The sequence below is a fragment of the Sphaerodactylus townsendi genome, linkage group LG08 (assembly GCF_021028975.2).
Source record: "Sphaerodactylus townsendi isolate TG3544 linkage group LG08, MPM_Stown_v2.3, whole genome shotgun sequence".
In the NCBI taxonomy this organism is placed as follows: Eukaryota; Metazoa; Chordata; class Lepidosauria; order Squamata; family Sphaerodactylidae; genus Sphaerodactylus; species Sphaerodactylus townsendi.
The window spans coordinates 72,772,352-72,788,725 of record NC_059432.1 but is presented as its reverse complement, the minus strand read 5'-3'; the positions used below and the strand labels follow the sequence as shown (position 1 = coordinate 72,788,725).

The 16,374-nt window shown below is 40.9% G+C and overlaps 1 protein-coding gene across 5 annotated transcripts in view; it reads left to right on the top strand.

Moving 5' to 3' along the window:
• FARP2 (FERM, ARH/RhoGEF and pleckstrin domain protein 2) overlaps positions 1-16,280 on the top strand; it is a 78,800-nt gene extending 62,520 nt beyond the window's left edge. The window contains exons 17-28 of one of the 5 annotated variants that reach the window (XR_007245328.1): positions 260-341; positions 1,021-1,258; positions 5,542-5,672; positions 6,766-6,834; positions 8,879-8,968; positions 9,414-9,434; positions 9,645-9,727; positions 10,238-10,356; positions 11,016-11,179; positions 12,358-12,470; positions 13,810-13,917; positions 14,339-14,356. Coding sequence is in view for 3 of the 5 variants with exons in the window: in XM_048506620.1 (XP_048362577.1) it covers positions 260-341; positions 1,021-1,258; positions 5,542-5,672; positions 6,766-6,834; positions 8,879-8,968; positions 9,414-9,434; positions 9,645-9,727; positions 10,238-10,356; positions 11,016-11,179; positions 13,810-13,917; positions 14,339-14,490; positions 15,065-15,155 (1,348 nt within the window). In the remaining 2 variants the exon portion in view is untranslated. Of the gene's footprint in view, positions 1-259; positions 342-1,020; positions 1,259-5,541; positions 5,673-6,765; positions 6,835-8,878; positions 8,969-9,413; positions 9,435-9,644; positions 9,728-10,237; positions 10,357-11,015; positions 11,180-12,330; positions 12,471-13,809; positions 13,918-14,338; positions 14,491-15,064 lie in introns of those variants that run through there. The other 4 variants (XR_007245327.1, XM_048506623.1, XM_048506620.1 and 1 more) reach the window with 4 other exon arrangements.
• The last annotated feature ends 94 nt before the right edge of the window (positions 16,281-16,374 follow it).

Here is a 16,374-nt window from a genome sequence, read left to right as displayed (position 1 = left end):
AATGTTGTTTAATATTAATGATGTTGATGTTGTTGTTGTTAATGGAAGCTGCTCAATGAGTCATGGCATCAAGAATGTAGGGGATACATGTTTAAACTGAAATGTATTAGTGCTGAGTGAATAAATGCAGTAAAAGAATTAAAGGAAGTGCACTGTAGGTCTCTGACATGCCTTTTTCCGAAAACTTGAAATAATATAGAGTAGACAAACTAGTCAATGCCATTCAGTATTAATATTTGCCTTTCTCTCCTGATTACAGGGAAGGACGCTCAAATGCTCCCACAAAAGGAGATTATCAACGGATTGGTGATTTAATGCGTAAAAATATGCATACACTGAAGGTATGGAAATACAACCAACACTTAATGTATTTTTCTCTTCCATATCTTGTCATTTGGAGTCATTTGCATTGTCATGATTCTAGTTGGCCAATAAAATGTATATCCAGTGATGTAACTTGACTAGTCACCTGTGTTGCTATCAGGTGACCCAGTCAATCAGGTGAATTGCCCTGATGAGACAATATACTCTGCAGCTGTATAGGGTCTAGTTAAGCAAGCATATTTCCCTGGTGCATGAATCTTTGCACCAACAAGATGGAAGGCGTCTTCCAGATTCTTTGGCTTTGAGCGTGCTAGGTCTAACAGTCTGCCTGGTACCTGTGACAGCCTCCCATCTCCATTTTTCATTATTTGAAGCTACAGTCAGCTTGACCATGGTTTTCATTAAGTCCCAGCCTGAACCATTATTTTAATGGACAAGAGACTGTTTAAAGAGACTAGTGTTTTGACAGATACCACCAAACTTGAGACGTTCATTGTAACAAAAATATTGGGCAGGCCTGTATATTTAAATGATGCATTTCTCTTCCAAAGCAACAAGGGCATTCCTCAACATTGTAATCATTTTTGCAGAGTAGATTGAGACACCAACAGCCACTTCATCTCACTCATGAAATCAAGAATTTTGACAAGTGTTCTCATGCATCTGCTGAGTCCTTCTTCTTTTGTCATCCTACAGGAGCTTACCATCTATTTACAGAAACACGATGAGGTCCTGACAGAGCTAGAGAAAGCAACTAAATACATAAAGAAATTGGAAATGGTATATAAGGAATTTGAACTCCAGAAGGTTTGCTACTTGCCACTCAATACTTTCCTGCTTAAACCAATCCAGAGGTTAATGCACTACAAGCTGGTCCTGGGGAGACTTTGCAAGCACTACACGGTAGATCACCGGGACTACACTGACTGCAAGAGTGAGTGATCGATCAGGCAAAATCTTGAAAGCCTCTAGTTAGCATTTTCTGTATTCACTTTATACACTGATGTTTTCAGACTGGGGTAGATCTTAGGAATACAAGATCAGAAGAAGCTTGCTGTGGTGGATCATTCACTTCTTCCTTTTCCTACAGCAGCCCCTGTAGCCACAAGGAAGGTGGGCTTGCCAACTTCCAAGTGGGACCTGGAATTACAACTGATCTCCAGACTAGTGGTAACCGTTCTCTTAGAGGAAATGGCAGCTTCTGAGAGTGGACTGTATGGCATCATCTCTGCTGAATACCTTCCCCAGGCACCATCCCCCAGCCTTCAGGAATTTCCAAAGCCAGAGTTGGTAAACCTAAGACAGTGGTGGCGAACCTATGGCACTCCAGATGTTCATGGACTACAATCTGGGGGAGGGCGGTATAAAAATGCAACAATAAATAAAATAAAAAATAAATAAATTCCCATCAGCCCCTGTCCATGAACATCTGGAGTGCCATAGATTCACCACCACGGACCTAAAAGAAGACATTGTCAAGGGACCATAGGACTTCTATGACAGAAAGCTGCAAGGCTCCAAGGGTGGGAGGACTGCAGTGAGGAAGGGGAGATTGGCAAATTTCCCCCACCTTGTTTTTGAACCAAGGTAGTAGAGGGTTTGATAGAGGAAGTGCATTTGGAAATAGCATTTAATGGAGAAAGTTCAGAAAAGCAAAACATTCACTGGCACTAAAGCAAAGGGTGATGATTTTATCTAACTGATGTATTTTGGTCTGTTGACCTCTTTGACTTCCCTTCCCCACCCAGTCAGTTACGTTTTATGGTGGCAGAAGGTTGCAATAGGAATGAAAAAGCAGGGAAAGCTCTACCACTGTGTGTGACTTTGAATCACACTGCCATGGGATTCAACCCTTTGAATTCAACTTGCTAAACAGATAGCATTAGTTCAGTTCATTTGACTTTGGTTTTTTTTAGCTTTCCAGAATTTTGTAATACACAATGAGAGACCAAAATTAACTAGGTGTGTCTTCCTATCACTTCTTAGGCTGTTGAAGTCATTCTCTTGGGTGCCTTTTTACTGTGTATCCAAAACCGTTGCCCATAGTCCCTGAACAGCAGCATCTGCTTACATCTTTCCTCTTGACATGGCTGCCCTCTGTGAGCAATGCAACATTTGCCTCACACATCTATGTGGACCAAGTCATGTCCCATCAGTTATCTAAAAATGTGAACTGCTGAACTGAAAAGCCTTGTGCCTGTTATTACAATTATACCGTGTTTCCCTGAAAATAAGACAAGGTCTTATATTAATTTTTGCACCAAAAGATACATTAGGGCTTATTTTCCAGGGATGTCTTATAGTCAAACCTCTGTTTTCGCCACTAATCTGTCCAGTGACGGGCGGCGAAAACCAAAAATGGCGTACTCTGAGGTACGCCGTTTGCGCATGCGCAATGCAAACGGTGCACCGGAAGCTGAGGCGACCACCAATCTCTGAGGCGACCAAACGGCGGGGGGCAACCGGCAAAACCAAAACCGTCAATCTCCAAGGGCAACGAAGACCGAGGTTTGACTATTTTTTCCCATGATTTTGCAACACTCCCACCCCACCCCCCACCCCCCGTGACCTGATCAGTAACCAGGGCTTATTTTTGGAGTAGGGCTTATATTTCAAGCATCCTACAAAAATCCCCAAAAATCATGCTAGGGCTTATTTTCAGGGTAGGTCTTATTTTCGGGGAAACAGGGTATCTACCCTTCTTTGATACAGTTGAAGGCGGCATAGGCTGTCCTGGTTCCACATCTCTACCCCAACTCCCTTCAGTCCCAGATGGAATAATAGTGGGCAGCGAAAATGCTGTGGCAATTAAGAAGGGTGGACTATGTTTCTTAAAAGTATTTCAGGCCCTAATTCAGTTACAAAAAAAGTTGTAACTAAATAAATGTCAAGTAATGTTGAATTCAGAACTGTATGTAGTGCTTCATTGTGCTGCATCTTCTGTCCCTCATCCATGGGGGTGAAATTAGCCATCGAAGAATCTATTCTAGTTCATGACCAGAACTAAAAACAGTTCAGAAAGTCTCAAAAGCCAGAAGAAGGATCTGGAGGATTTAAAATCAACACAGAGCCAGGTACATTGCATCTTTTCCGTGAACACTGATATTCTCTTCTTGTTTCCATATTTTCTGCTGTCTCTCTAGACCTTGTTTTCCACTTCTCTATCATATAAATCACTGTTGGTTTTTTTAAGAGAACCTGATATGACGATTGCACAAGATACAATAATTTCTGTATGTGCAAATGTGCTTTATTTGCATAGCTTACTTTGAGCAAAACTGCTAAGGTGCTTTGGCATAGAGCATAAGCTGCTTCTCATGTCTCTCACCAGGGTAGTCCAAAAAATTGGGCAGTCCCTTGAGGATTTCAGAGGCATTTAGAGTAGGTTTAAAAATATACTTGGTCATGTTTGCTCAAGTTGTTTACCAGTCACTTCTAGTTTCCAAGAAGCTGCCTTATGTGCTCATGTAGCTTTTAATTTCTTTTGCAGATGGAAAAACTAGGCTTTGCATGTTGCTTTTGGTGGCAGCCTGTTCCACATGTGACTAGCAACTTTTGTGTGTTAAAAGATCCTGTGCTACAGACTGTGTTCTCAAGGCAATGTAGATTTCTATTCTGTACAAAAATCAGTGCCAAATAAGTCAACCACAAAACTGGCAAAAGACGTTTAATTTCTGAATATGTCTGCCCTACTGGCTTGTGGTATTAAAACTTTCCTGCTTTTTTTTAGTCTATAAAATGCTTATTTTGAGTTTAATTGGTGACCTGGTATATGGCTATTCATGTTCAGTGTGCTTTAATAGCAGTGATTTGTTTTTAAAAAATCCCCTCCAGAAGTGGAGGTTTACGTTGAGAGCTGTTGGCACAAACTAACTGCACACTGAAGTGTTCAGGCTGGGATCCAAAGAGTCATCAGGCATGTCCAAGGGTTTGGCTGTGCTCTATAAGATTTATGTGTTTGTGAACAGAAAATCTCTATCCATATCAAAATCTACATTTAAAATTTCATAATACCATTTTCTACAAGAGGGAATGTCAAAAATGGAATCTATACTGCACTAGTTGTGTGATTCTTTGGTCTCCAGACTCAGTTTTTAATGTTGTAGTTATTTTTTGTTCTCTTTTTTTTGGTTTGCATATTCTTGTACCTCCATTTACATTATTCAACCCTCCATCACATGTGTGGTGGTACTACACCAGCCTTTGTAACAGTTACTGGGGGTTGGGCAATAGTTATCCACTCCCTGAAGTACTTCCTTGCATTAACTTTTGTGCCTTCAACATGCTGCTTCTTCCACTGCATCCTGTCAGATTATCTTGGCTTAGCAGGTACAGAGCTCCAGCCACGTTTGCTGAGTAGTTCTATGGAGTCCATTCTCATAGCTGCATCATTCCTTTTTAGCCAGGGGAAGAAGTGAGGCAGTAGGCATATATTTTCCATATCACTGCTGGGGTGCAGAGGCAGTATGTGCAGCTTTTCAATTTTCCTTTCTTCAGCCATCTTTAAATCTAGGATACAGAATGAGCCACGCATACAGATTTACTGACACTTTCTTGTTTAAGACAAGGCATTATAAACAATCCATTATAAATAATCCATTCTCAAAAATAACAGTATTAGGTTTTCTACATCGTGTTAGCTATCTAGAATTCCTTTTGTATGCACAAATTGTAATTACTGCAGTGTAAAGGAAGAACCAGGCAAAATCACTGCCCCTTCCTCTTTGACAGTGACAGGGAAGAAATTCACTTGATATATAAACCAAGGCAAATATGTCCCCCCCCCCCCTCCCTAGATTACATGACTGTCTATGAGACTCACAGCCTCAGCATCAGCATTTTGGAGGTAGGGGAGGGGGAACTGAGAGGAGGGGCAGACAGGAAAAGACCATAACCAGCATGTCCTTATGCATGTATTTTATAAGCCCCAAGACAATGTAATGGAAAAAAAGAGGCATAGCATCTCAAAGTTCAATGATATTTCTCATGTTTCTGTGATTGTAGTGTAGAGATAATGCCTGAATACTTTATATGGTGTTTTAACAAATTTAAAACTAGCAGTAAAATACTAAACAGAATTTCACCCTTTGAAGGCCCATTGGCTTCACTGGCTTTAGAAAGTTGTAAATCTGTTTAGGATTGCTCAGTGAAACCTTTACTTTTTTTTCCCTGCTGTTCTGATCCATTAGTTTTGAATTTTGTGATTCTCTTCCTCAGATGCACTGAAGGATGTCACAGAAATGACATCACAGCTTCAAAACAGCCTCATCCGCTTGGAGAATTTCCAGAAGCTAACAGAGTTACAACATGACTTGCTTGGCATTGATAACCTTGCAGCTTCTGGCAGAGTAAGCAGCTTTTTCGGGCTTAGCTTTAAGCCCTGTTGCTTCAAAGAACTTTTCTGAACTTGTCTACTAATTGCTCAGAATATACGCTTGGATGCAGCATTGGAGGCAGATGCAACTTTGTTGCAGCATTTCAGACCAGAGTCTGGGGAGTTGTGGCCCTTTAGAATGAGCTACCTTCTGAGGCCTGACTCATAGAGCTCTGTGCAGATAAGATATTCTCTTTAAAAATGCTTGTAAGAAGTAGGTGATGTCGTTCTCACTGTATTGCTTTGAGGAAGGATGGCTTGATGGGGTTTGTCTGACTTGCCACGTACGGTACTTTGAAAAGCACCTGTCCCGTGCATCACAAGAGGAGGGGATGGGTTAGAGGTCTCTGAAACAAAATCAAAATTAAAATTGGGGCCCCAAGATAATTAACATCTGAGGACTGCTTTATAAGATTTGTTAACAAAGACCAAGTTACTGTTCCAACTTGTAACGTATATACCTTCTCATTCTAAATTAATATTTGTGTACAGTTATTGGGGCCAAACTAGACAAGATGGGTGTCCCTGAGTTTGTCTTTATTTGCCTATAACCCCCCCCCCCCACACACACACACACACTGCCATTTTAGGTTGGAAAAAACACCATGAGGGTTAGGCAGAATCCCCTCCTCCTAGTCTGTGTCTGGTTATAGTCCTGACTACAACCAGACCCCTGCATTGTAGTTTAAAGGAGCCCCCCTGTGGGAACTTGCTATTTAAAATGGAGGTGCATCCCCAGGAGAAACTCAGCATCGCCCATCTCAATTGTTTGGCGGCCCGGACAAGACTTTAAGCAAAGATTACTCTTCTAGTGGCTTGTCCAGATGGCTGTAAGCAAGAATAAAACACATTCTGTGACCAGGCTCCAAATACTCCAGTTGTTCTTATGTAGCAGCTTGTTTAAGGTTCGCACCAACTTAGACCAGTTGCATTTGCAAACTCTTTCCCCTTTGCATCACGACAGTTTTTTAAAAATAGGATTTGGGGATAAAAATAGAGTTTGCTGTATTTCATAGAAGATTAAGAGTAATTAACATTGATTCACTTTTTGTGTAACTTTTCCATAGGAATTTATCAGGGAAGGCTGCTTATACAAACTTACTAAAAAGGGTTTACAGCAGCGGATGTTCTTTCTGGTGAGTGGTGTCTGTACTCAAGGCTGTGACTTTCATTAATGTTTGCAGAATTTATCCTGCTGTGATAGTATAAGGTGTTACTAAAGACAAGTTCCCTTTACCTTTGGGGTTACTAAAGGCAAATTCCCTATACATTATTGCCCTGCCATTTGCTGAAGGGGGCAAGAACACTTGCCATGATTTTATCACCAAAATATAAATGAGCCTTTGTATGCATTGTGTATGATTGTATGGTCACAGATACTGGCTACTCCAGATTTTGTGCTTCTTTATAAAACCAAGAGATATCATGCTACTGTTGATAACTACCTTGTATGTTTTATAGAATATGTTCTTGTGTTTTTTTTATATAATCAATTTTGATGGTGTTTGGGTTGTTGTCTGAGGTGGTTTCCACATGGGGGAAGGTTTGTGTGGTTTCCCCATTGCTGCTGCAGTTGACAGTACATCGTAGTTGGCCCTGATGCTTCCACATGGCAGATTTCCCAGAGATTCCCTGCTGTAGTTCCCTGGCAGCCTCCATCTCTTCGGCCCTGGCCAGTGGAACTTTTTCACATTTTTAAAAAGGTCGGCTGCTGTTTCAGTTTTGTTGTTGCAATATAACATCATAACATCTGTGTATCAGGTTAGCTGACTTCCTAGCTTTCATTTTTAAAAAGTCTGTAGCCCCTTTTGTTGGGAAGATATATCTCCCCTTATATCTCTATAGCAAAAAGTGCTAAAGGCTTATTTTTTAAAAAGAATGCTAGAAATTCAGATATCCTTATAAACTGACTGTTTTATTATGATTATGGTACATGGATTATTATGATTTTATCCCACTATAATGATATTCAATTGCTGTTTATTTTTTTAACCCCTTAACATGGTGGCAGGGTAGAGGCAATGGCTTCCTTGGAGACTGAGGCAGGGAAAATGGCTGCCACATGGGTGGGAAAATCCAGACTTCCAACCCACACTGCAGCCATTCAAAGTCTTCCCCAAAACTTTGCAGTGGAGCAGGTTTGATGAAGATTAGAAAAAAAAACCAGGGAAACCCTCAGAGGTGCAAAAATCCCCCCCTCCCGGTGTTATGAAAACGCAGGGGAAAACCACTGGTTTCCAAAGGTGCTGTATCCAGGGCAGAGCATTCATGTGAAAATGGCCCAAGAAACATCTTTGACAAAAGTGGTTACTATCAACTGAGAGGACAATTTACATTGCACAAAGAAGAATGCAATCACTGCTGTTGTTTGTCTTAGTTTAGAAGTGTTCCTCAATTACATAATGGGAGTGAGATAGCTTTTCTTTAAACAAGAAGGGATAATGCAGGTGACATAAATGTGTTTGTGAGAGACACAGAGAAAGAAATCCGTCTCTCAATTCAGACATCAGTGATGGTCACTGATGAACCTGGTTAAATTCTGGCCTTGAGTGCTGCCTATGAAGAGGGGCCATGGCTCAGTGCTAGAGCATCTGCTTGACATGCAGAAGGTCCTACATTCAGTCCCTGCAGGTGATGTGAATGATCTCTGCCTGAGAGCCTGGAGAGCTGCTGCCAGTCTGAGTGTAGACAATGCTGACCTTGATAAACCAGTAGTCTGATTCTGCATAGGGCATCTTCATGCATTCTTTCTCTCCTCTTTTCCCATATTGTGCAGAGACTGAAGCTAGAAGTCTTCAGGTAACTTTTGTTATCATCTGAATGTGGATGCCTTAACAAACTGAACTGAACTTCTTTCCCAGAAATCAGGATTGCTAATAAGGATTACACCATGCCTAAGAATCTTGATTATTGGGATACAAACCAACTTTGTGAAGGCACCTATGTTCTGATGTCACAACTAATTGGAGATACTTGAAGATGTGGCTTTCATTCTTGGTGTGGAGTGGGGGAAGGTGGGACGTGAGCCTTACTATTACCGAGGTTCATTCCTGTCATGAACGAACTCTTCTTTGATGTTTTTAATTGAGCGGGACGTAGAGTTACAAAAGTCTAAAAATAAGGCACATTTTAATTTGGCAATTATGTTTTGACAATTTTTCCCATGCCTTTACTTTTTAGTTTTCAGATATGTTGCTGTATACAAGCAAAGGAGTCACAGGCACCAATCAGTTCAAAATTCATGGGTATCTTCCTCTACATGGGATGCTGGTAAGTGGTTCTTTCCCAGAAGCTAAGAATTTAAATAGTAAAGCAGACCATTGTATATTAGCTTAAACTTCCTTTTCATAGTGATGCTACTTGAATATTCCAGGTAGTTTTGAAGCTTTTCAGATATGCATACATATGTGAGTTATGGAGGAGTAAAAGAGGAAGCACAGTTAACTGTCTAGTATTAGGTACTTGGTGAAACAAAATATTGTTATTTTGCTGTTTCTGAGACTACTTTTTAAATTTTTTATTATTAGATTTCTAAACCACCCTTCCCCAAAGTGGAAACAATTTCCTGGGAGTAAGCTTCACTGAGTAAAATTGGACTTCTAGATTGACCTGTTAAGATGTGCTCCTTAGATCTGCTAACTGATGTAATTTCCATACCAAGGAATAGCATTACATTTTGCTGCTTAATGGGATTTTTTTTGTCTTTGATTTTTAGCTAATAGTGCTGGATCCTCCGGTAAGTAATAGAGAAACTGTTTACCAGCCTCAAAAGTGGCAATGTAGCTGTAGCTGATAGTTTTTCCAGTAGGAAAGAAAATAGTTGCAAAGTAGCTGGTATTTCTGATGTAGCAGACATGTTACAGTTGTCAGGTTATTTTTTTGTTGTTTACCTCATAAATTTGAGTCAATATTAACTGGTTTCTGAGGCAAATTTCTTTTCTTGCAGGTGGAAGAGAGTGAAAATGAATGGTCTGTCCCTCATTGCTTCACAATCTATTCAGCTCAGAAAACTATAGTTGTTGCAGCCAGGTAAACATTACAGTTAACCAAAAAACAGATCTGGGCAGGAGTGGTTAAAAATAGGACTTTTATAGTGCAGTCCCATGCTGAGTTATTCCAGCCTAGACCCACTGAAATTTCTATGGCTTGTACTACTAATCACATTGAATTTCTTGCACATGGGTCTATGCATGCGGTCCCCTCCCTACTTCAGGCTGAGCCAAGGAGAGTGGAAGATTATCTATTTGAAGTCACAAACAGCCACCTGATGAGGTAAAGCTGCTTCTTCCCACACTCTGCTGGGAGATTTGCTCCAGGTCATGGCCAGGTGGCTGCATCCTGGCTGTTGAAATATTAGCAGGCTGGTGCTTTCCATTCTGCGACTTTATAAACCTGAATTTGTATGGAATACAAAATGACTGAGTATTAATTTCAGCTGCCAATCTTGCCTTTAAGTGGAAATTTATAAAATATAAAGATATTGTCCTAATCTACATATAGCAGTTGAGTGCCACCTGTCCCATCTTTTATTTTTCATAGCACTCGTCTAGAAATGGGAAAATGGATGGAAGATCTAAACATGGCCATTGAAATGGCCAAGAAATCCAGCGAGAAATCAGAGATGTCTCTGGACAATTCCATGTGCAACCGTTCCAACAGTGAGTAGCATCATGTCACTTGCAGTTTCTGAATCCTCGATAGATATGCAGTCTGCATGCTTCCTTAGAACACAATAAGCATAGATTGCATAGCATATAACCCTTTTGGCCAGAGGAACCACGTCCTCCCTAGTCCTCCAGGCTTGGCAAATATCAAAATTCTAGCTAGGAAAGCAATAATACCAGTGCATTTTGCATTATTTTTTCTTTTTTCCACTTTTTTCCCACTTTTTTGCTGGAAAGCATCAATCCCAGTAAACCTCAGTTCTTTTATATATGACTAGATGTTTATATCTTGTGTTCTCCTGACTGGCTCCTCTAATCTATGAGTTTTCCTTCCCTGGCCGCTGAGCCATTCTGTGGCATTCCTCTGTCATTTTCTTTCTTGAACATTGCACCCCCTTTCTTACAACAAATTAAGATCTATCTGGGGTGATTCCAAAAAACAAACCCCAAGTTACATTTTGTTACATAGTGACTGAAATCAACTCTGAAAAGTTTTGAATGATTATCAAGAAGGCCAGCAACAATGTACTGCATACATGCATACTGATCCTGTCTGCGAAGAGGGAGGTGCCAGCATATTTGAGGGATCCGTGTCGCTAGCGCTATCCACATAAAACAATCTGTTAAATTCTTGCTCCCTTCTCCTCCCCCAGGATCCTCTGATGAGGTTTCTCTAGAACAGGAGTCCGAAGATGACATACATTCTTCTCGTAGCTCCCTGGACAGGCAGAACCACCACCGTGCCAACACTACCATGCATGTGTGCTGGTACCGCAACACCAGTGTCTCCATGACAGATCACAGTGTGGCCGTCGAGGTACCCAGCAGCAGAGCACGTGCCACTTTCACTTACCACAGTCTTGTCTGGGTTGCTGGTTTCTCTGCACTTATATGTTTGGGGCGTCCCCCAGCGCCTTCAGTAATTTCAGGGGCCACGTGAGAGAGTGCAAATGAATGTGTGTGTGTACATGTGGCCATTGCATGTTCTTTCTTTGTTTTCAGTAAGTAGAGTGCTTTGAGGAAAAACATGAAAAAGAGAAAACCCATGTCTCACATGAATCCCCAAATTTCCCTCCCATGTTCTGGCTCCTTTTTTTTAACTTGTTCTTCCATACTGTGGTGTTTGAAGTGTCGAAGCCCAGATGTTCACGATGCCCTGCTTTTTTGTAGAGTCCCAGAATTGGATTGGTTGAAAGACAAACTGTGCCTCAAGGCAGCCTTGACGTACTCATTTGAAGGATGCAAGTTTGTATGTTCTGGCTCTCAAGACCTTAATGTGTCTTGACTCAGCATCTAGATTTGATTTCTAGACAGGGCTGAGATAAATGGGAGAGGCATTGCCAGGCATGCAGAACAGTGACATTAACATTTTGTGACTCAATTATTGTGCCTTGAACTATTCATTAGGTTCCTCTAAGCAGGAATGGGAAAAAGGTTTCTGCTGTTGAAGCAGTTTCAAGCATCGCTTGTATAAAACTGCCTTTTCTCCTGGAGGCGTAGGGCATCTCTATGGACCGTTCTCACTTGCCTGATTCTTGAAAGAGAAGTGCTTTAAAAATTGATTAAAGAAAACATCCCAGTTGCTGGTTTCCCTTAATTGTTCACATGTATATGAGTGATAAGTTTGATCACCTAGTCATATGTGGCTGCTGCCAATGGAGAAAAATAGCTTTTGGATGGGAATCTAAAAGTTTGCAGTCTCACCCACTAACACTTTCTTCTTCTAGGGTGTCCTTTTTCTTCCTTTGGAAATTTTTATTAATCTTTTTTCCTCAAAGCACTGTGACACCTATACAGATCTTCTTAAGCCTTGAATGGTGAATCACGTGGCATCTTTGCATCTCATCCCTCTTTAAGGCACCATTTGCTTTCTTCACATTTCTATTAACAGACCTTTTATGTAATGCTCTCGCTTGTTCTAAATCTTTTTCTTTTTCTCTGTCTGTCCTCTGCCCTCTCTCTTCTTAGTTTTCTGCTCTGTTGCTGTTTCTCCAGAGCTTCCTCCTCGCTATTTGCTGGGCCAGACTCAGCGGCCCAACACAATCACCCATGTTTGCTGGTACCGGAACCAGAGCCTATCCTTGTCTGACTATCTGTGCATGATTCAGGTAAAAGTGCTTCTGATGTGATCATTACTGACAGGATGGGTGGTTGGTTGGCACAATCTGTAACAGCTATTCAAACACAGGGATATTGTGTGAGTGATATTGAGGATCTGGGAAGCCCTGAAGTCTATTGCCAGGATCTGCCCAGGTAATCCCTGTGGTTTGTTACATGCAAATCTGACTTCACAGTCCCTTACAGTTTAGATTTGATCAAGTAAATAATTTTTGTCGCCCGTGTGGCTTTCCTTTTTCAACTTCACTTTCAGTTTATCAGTGCCTTGGGTTAAATAGGAATGGTCCTGGTGCTGTGTACTCTACAGAGCCCTGCCTCTTCCTCATGCTTTTACTTTGAGCTTTTCTCTCTTTCAACTGTCTTGTCCCATTAACCCACCTAAGAGTGTGTGTTGCTTAAGGATGTTGCTGGAACTGGGAGACAAAATGAAACCAAAGGGACAGCTGCCAGTCTACCTGAGTTAACATTTAAAGTAGTGCTACAGATAGTTAGAAAAGCATGGTTGGTAAAATGTAGGAGCTAAATTACACAGGGGAAAAGAGCATGGGTGTGTGTGTGTTTGTGTGTGACTAGAGCAAATGTAGATGGTTAGAGGACTGCCTGGACAACTAGGTTGCCCAGAAGGTGACTCTTCCTCAGTGATAACATAAATACAGTTCTTCAGCCAATGGAAATAGTGAAACATTTGGCCTGAACTTAATGGATGCCACTGAAAATGGGTAGTCATGCTATGGTAGGGTGGAGTGTATTGCTTCTTCTCTCCCATCTCATCCCCTCTTTATTTTTAAAATATGGATAAATGTGAACTCTGCAACTAAGAGAAATGAAGTATACAATCTCAGCAGACTGTAAGAAACAATATATTAAAATTGGAGGGGGTGGGGGAGGCTGCTGTGTTTTTTTGAAGGTTACATGAGCATTCCAGACCTGTGTTTTCAGTGTTGAGCACAAAGCCACCAAACACTTGGAGGGTGGAATGATTCAAAATACTTAGTTTCTGGGGAGGAGGTTGTTTTGCTAGTCTTAACTTACAATACAGGAAACAGAAAGTGTCCATGACACAGCCAATTAACAGTTGCTATGGCATTCGAAGAAATTCTGTATTGAGTTCTAGGGAAATGATATCTCCATGTATTAAAACAGTATGTGAGTTGTTGCACAAACCATTTGATTAGTGCAGAAAATTCTAGTAACTTCAGAGCCTGTATGGGGTTACCCACCTGGGCTGTTTTAAATCTTTTTTTAAAAAATTACTTGCAATGCCAGTAGTAGCACATGTTGTATTGATAAATAATGATCACGTCATTTTTTTTACCCCTTCACGTGTAGAACCAATTATCAGGATACCTACTGAGGAAATTCAAAAACAGTAATGGTTGGCAGAAGCTGTGGGTTGTCTTTACAAACTTCTGCCTTTTCTTCTACAAAACTCACAAGGTGAGATGGATTTAGTATTGCTTCAGGACTAAATTAGACATACATAGAATTCCTTCCTGTGTGTAGGATCTGATTCTGACCTTAGTTATCCCAGGGCAGGATAGAAGCCGAAGGTGTAATTTTCTCCTCCCCTCAAGAGTTTTCTCTCCAGTGCCAGGCTACCACAACCTAATCATGAACATAGCACTGGCAGCAAGTTTTCTATCATTTGCTGTTCATAAGTAAGCTGATTTTTAAAGGCACCTGGTTGGGGAAAAGAGTAGATAATAAATGGAGCCAGTCTAGATAAGTATTATGGCTTTCCACTTAGAGCATTAAATTAGGGTCTCTCACTAGCATTAATAGAACTAGTTGTTCTCTCTGATTGGTAGTCACATGACAGCTGACAAAGACGAACATTAACAATGAGCCTCTTGTCTAGGATGATTACCCACTGGCCAGTTTACCACTGCTTGGTTACACGGTTGGCATCCCAGTGGAAGCAGATGGCATTCAGAAGGATTATGTCTTCAAGCTGCAGTTCAAGTCTCATGTATATTTCTTCAGAGCTGAGAGCAAGTACACCTTTGAAAGGTAACTGTCATTTACTCACTGCTATATTTTTTTCAACATGATTTGGCCATCCTGAGATGTGTTAAGATGGCTTCTGCTCACTGTCTCAGTAGCCAATGAGGGAACTTCTATGATTCAGAGAAGCAGCATCCTCTTTAGTTTTCATTCTTTCAGTCTGAAATGTTTTTTAAACAGCTTCTACCTTCCCTGTCAACAGCTGGAACACAGGGGCTGGTGCAAGGAAAAAGGGAGGAATTAAAGAAGAGCCCTTGATACTTCCACCTTGTCCTACTTCTCCCCTACAAGCTAATCTAGTGCGACATTGACTGGGCAATGGAAGAGACGGGTAGTGCTCCTCTTAGCTACCCCTCTCCCAGCAATAGCGAGTAGCCCAGTAGTAAAGATCTGTGCCCAAGCTATCAGATGATTACTGGGATGCTGTAGCTTGCGATAATGGGGGTTTAAAGAATTTGTAGACGTGCTTAAGCTTTCACAAAAGGGAACTGAGAGGTGTTAATATAACTACTGAAAACCAGCTGTGGCAGATTAAACAAATTCAGGCATTGAGTGCTTATGTTCTGTCCTCTCTTTCTAGGTGGATGGAAGTAATAAAGAGAGCTACAACTTCTCCTGGGAGATCCAGCCTGTGCATCCCAAAGGATGAAAAGGAAAAAAACACAAACTGAAAAGAACAGAGCTGGGTCTCTGTTGATGATTAATAGTTTTCAGCACGGAAGAAAGGAGGCAAGGGGTTGAATTTGGCAGTAGTTAAAAAAAGGAAAACCTGTTACCTGCAATGGCAAAGTTAGCCACCTGATGGAAGGTGGTGAATGGACTGCAGTGCAGAGAGCAGCCATGTTGAATAGAACTGCCAAGAATGTGGTGATGGTTCTTTCCATTGAACAAATGGCAGCTGCTGGATTTCAAAGTTGGCACACCTCTTTTTTAAAACTTAAAAAGATAGCAGTTGTTCGTTTTTCCTGACAGCATCTGAATGATCTTAAGTTGTCTGTCTTTCTGGTGGTTTTCAAATACTCTTCATAATTCTCAGCAATAATTGTGCAATTTGCTACTCCCTCTATCAGCCACATACAACTCAAATACCGCTGTCTGTGTTCACATTAATTGGGGAGTTCTACTCAATGTAGAAGACTTGGAGCACTTCAAGAAAGAACCAGGTGGCAACTTGATTGACCCTTCTTTTTCCAAAGCAAGACAATACTTTTCTTTTCTCTGAGTAGGGGAGTCCACAAATCATTTGGCTGCATGGGAGTCACGAAATACATTCACAGCTTGGATGTTTGCAAAATGCAGTTGTTCTAGTTATGTCAATTATACTTGGTTTTAAATTAACATGGAACCTGCCTTGTATGATAGGCTCTTCATGCTGTTTCCACTGCATGCATCAGTGTGCCCTTTAACAGGCGTGGGAAAAGGCCACTGATTTGAAAATGGGCAACTTTCATCAACAGCTATATGTCATGGTGTTCATTGAAAGCAATATGATGGTGCTTTAACCAAAGACAGTGTAAGGTGGAAAATAATAAATGATATTGTGGAGCTTAAGATAAAATGATGCAAGATGTGGGGGGAAATTCAGGTGCTAGTTGTGAAACTAAACCAAAAGTCTGTTAGAGATAGGTCAAGCTTAGGTAGGGGTAAAGGGAAGATTTCATACTATTGTGACATTTTTACTGAAATGTATAATGTGCTAAATACTTGTTCTTTACTGTAATGGTCATTACTCTACATAAGTTATGTATTTTTATTTATTAGCAGCTGTTTTTGAAAATAAACTATTGTAGATTTAACTGTGGTGCATTAGTGATTTGCCATCATCTAGCCAAATCTGTCTTGCTGAGAGTACAAAACTGCCATAGAATCCCGCTACCTTTTAAGGACCCC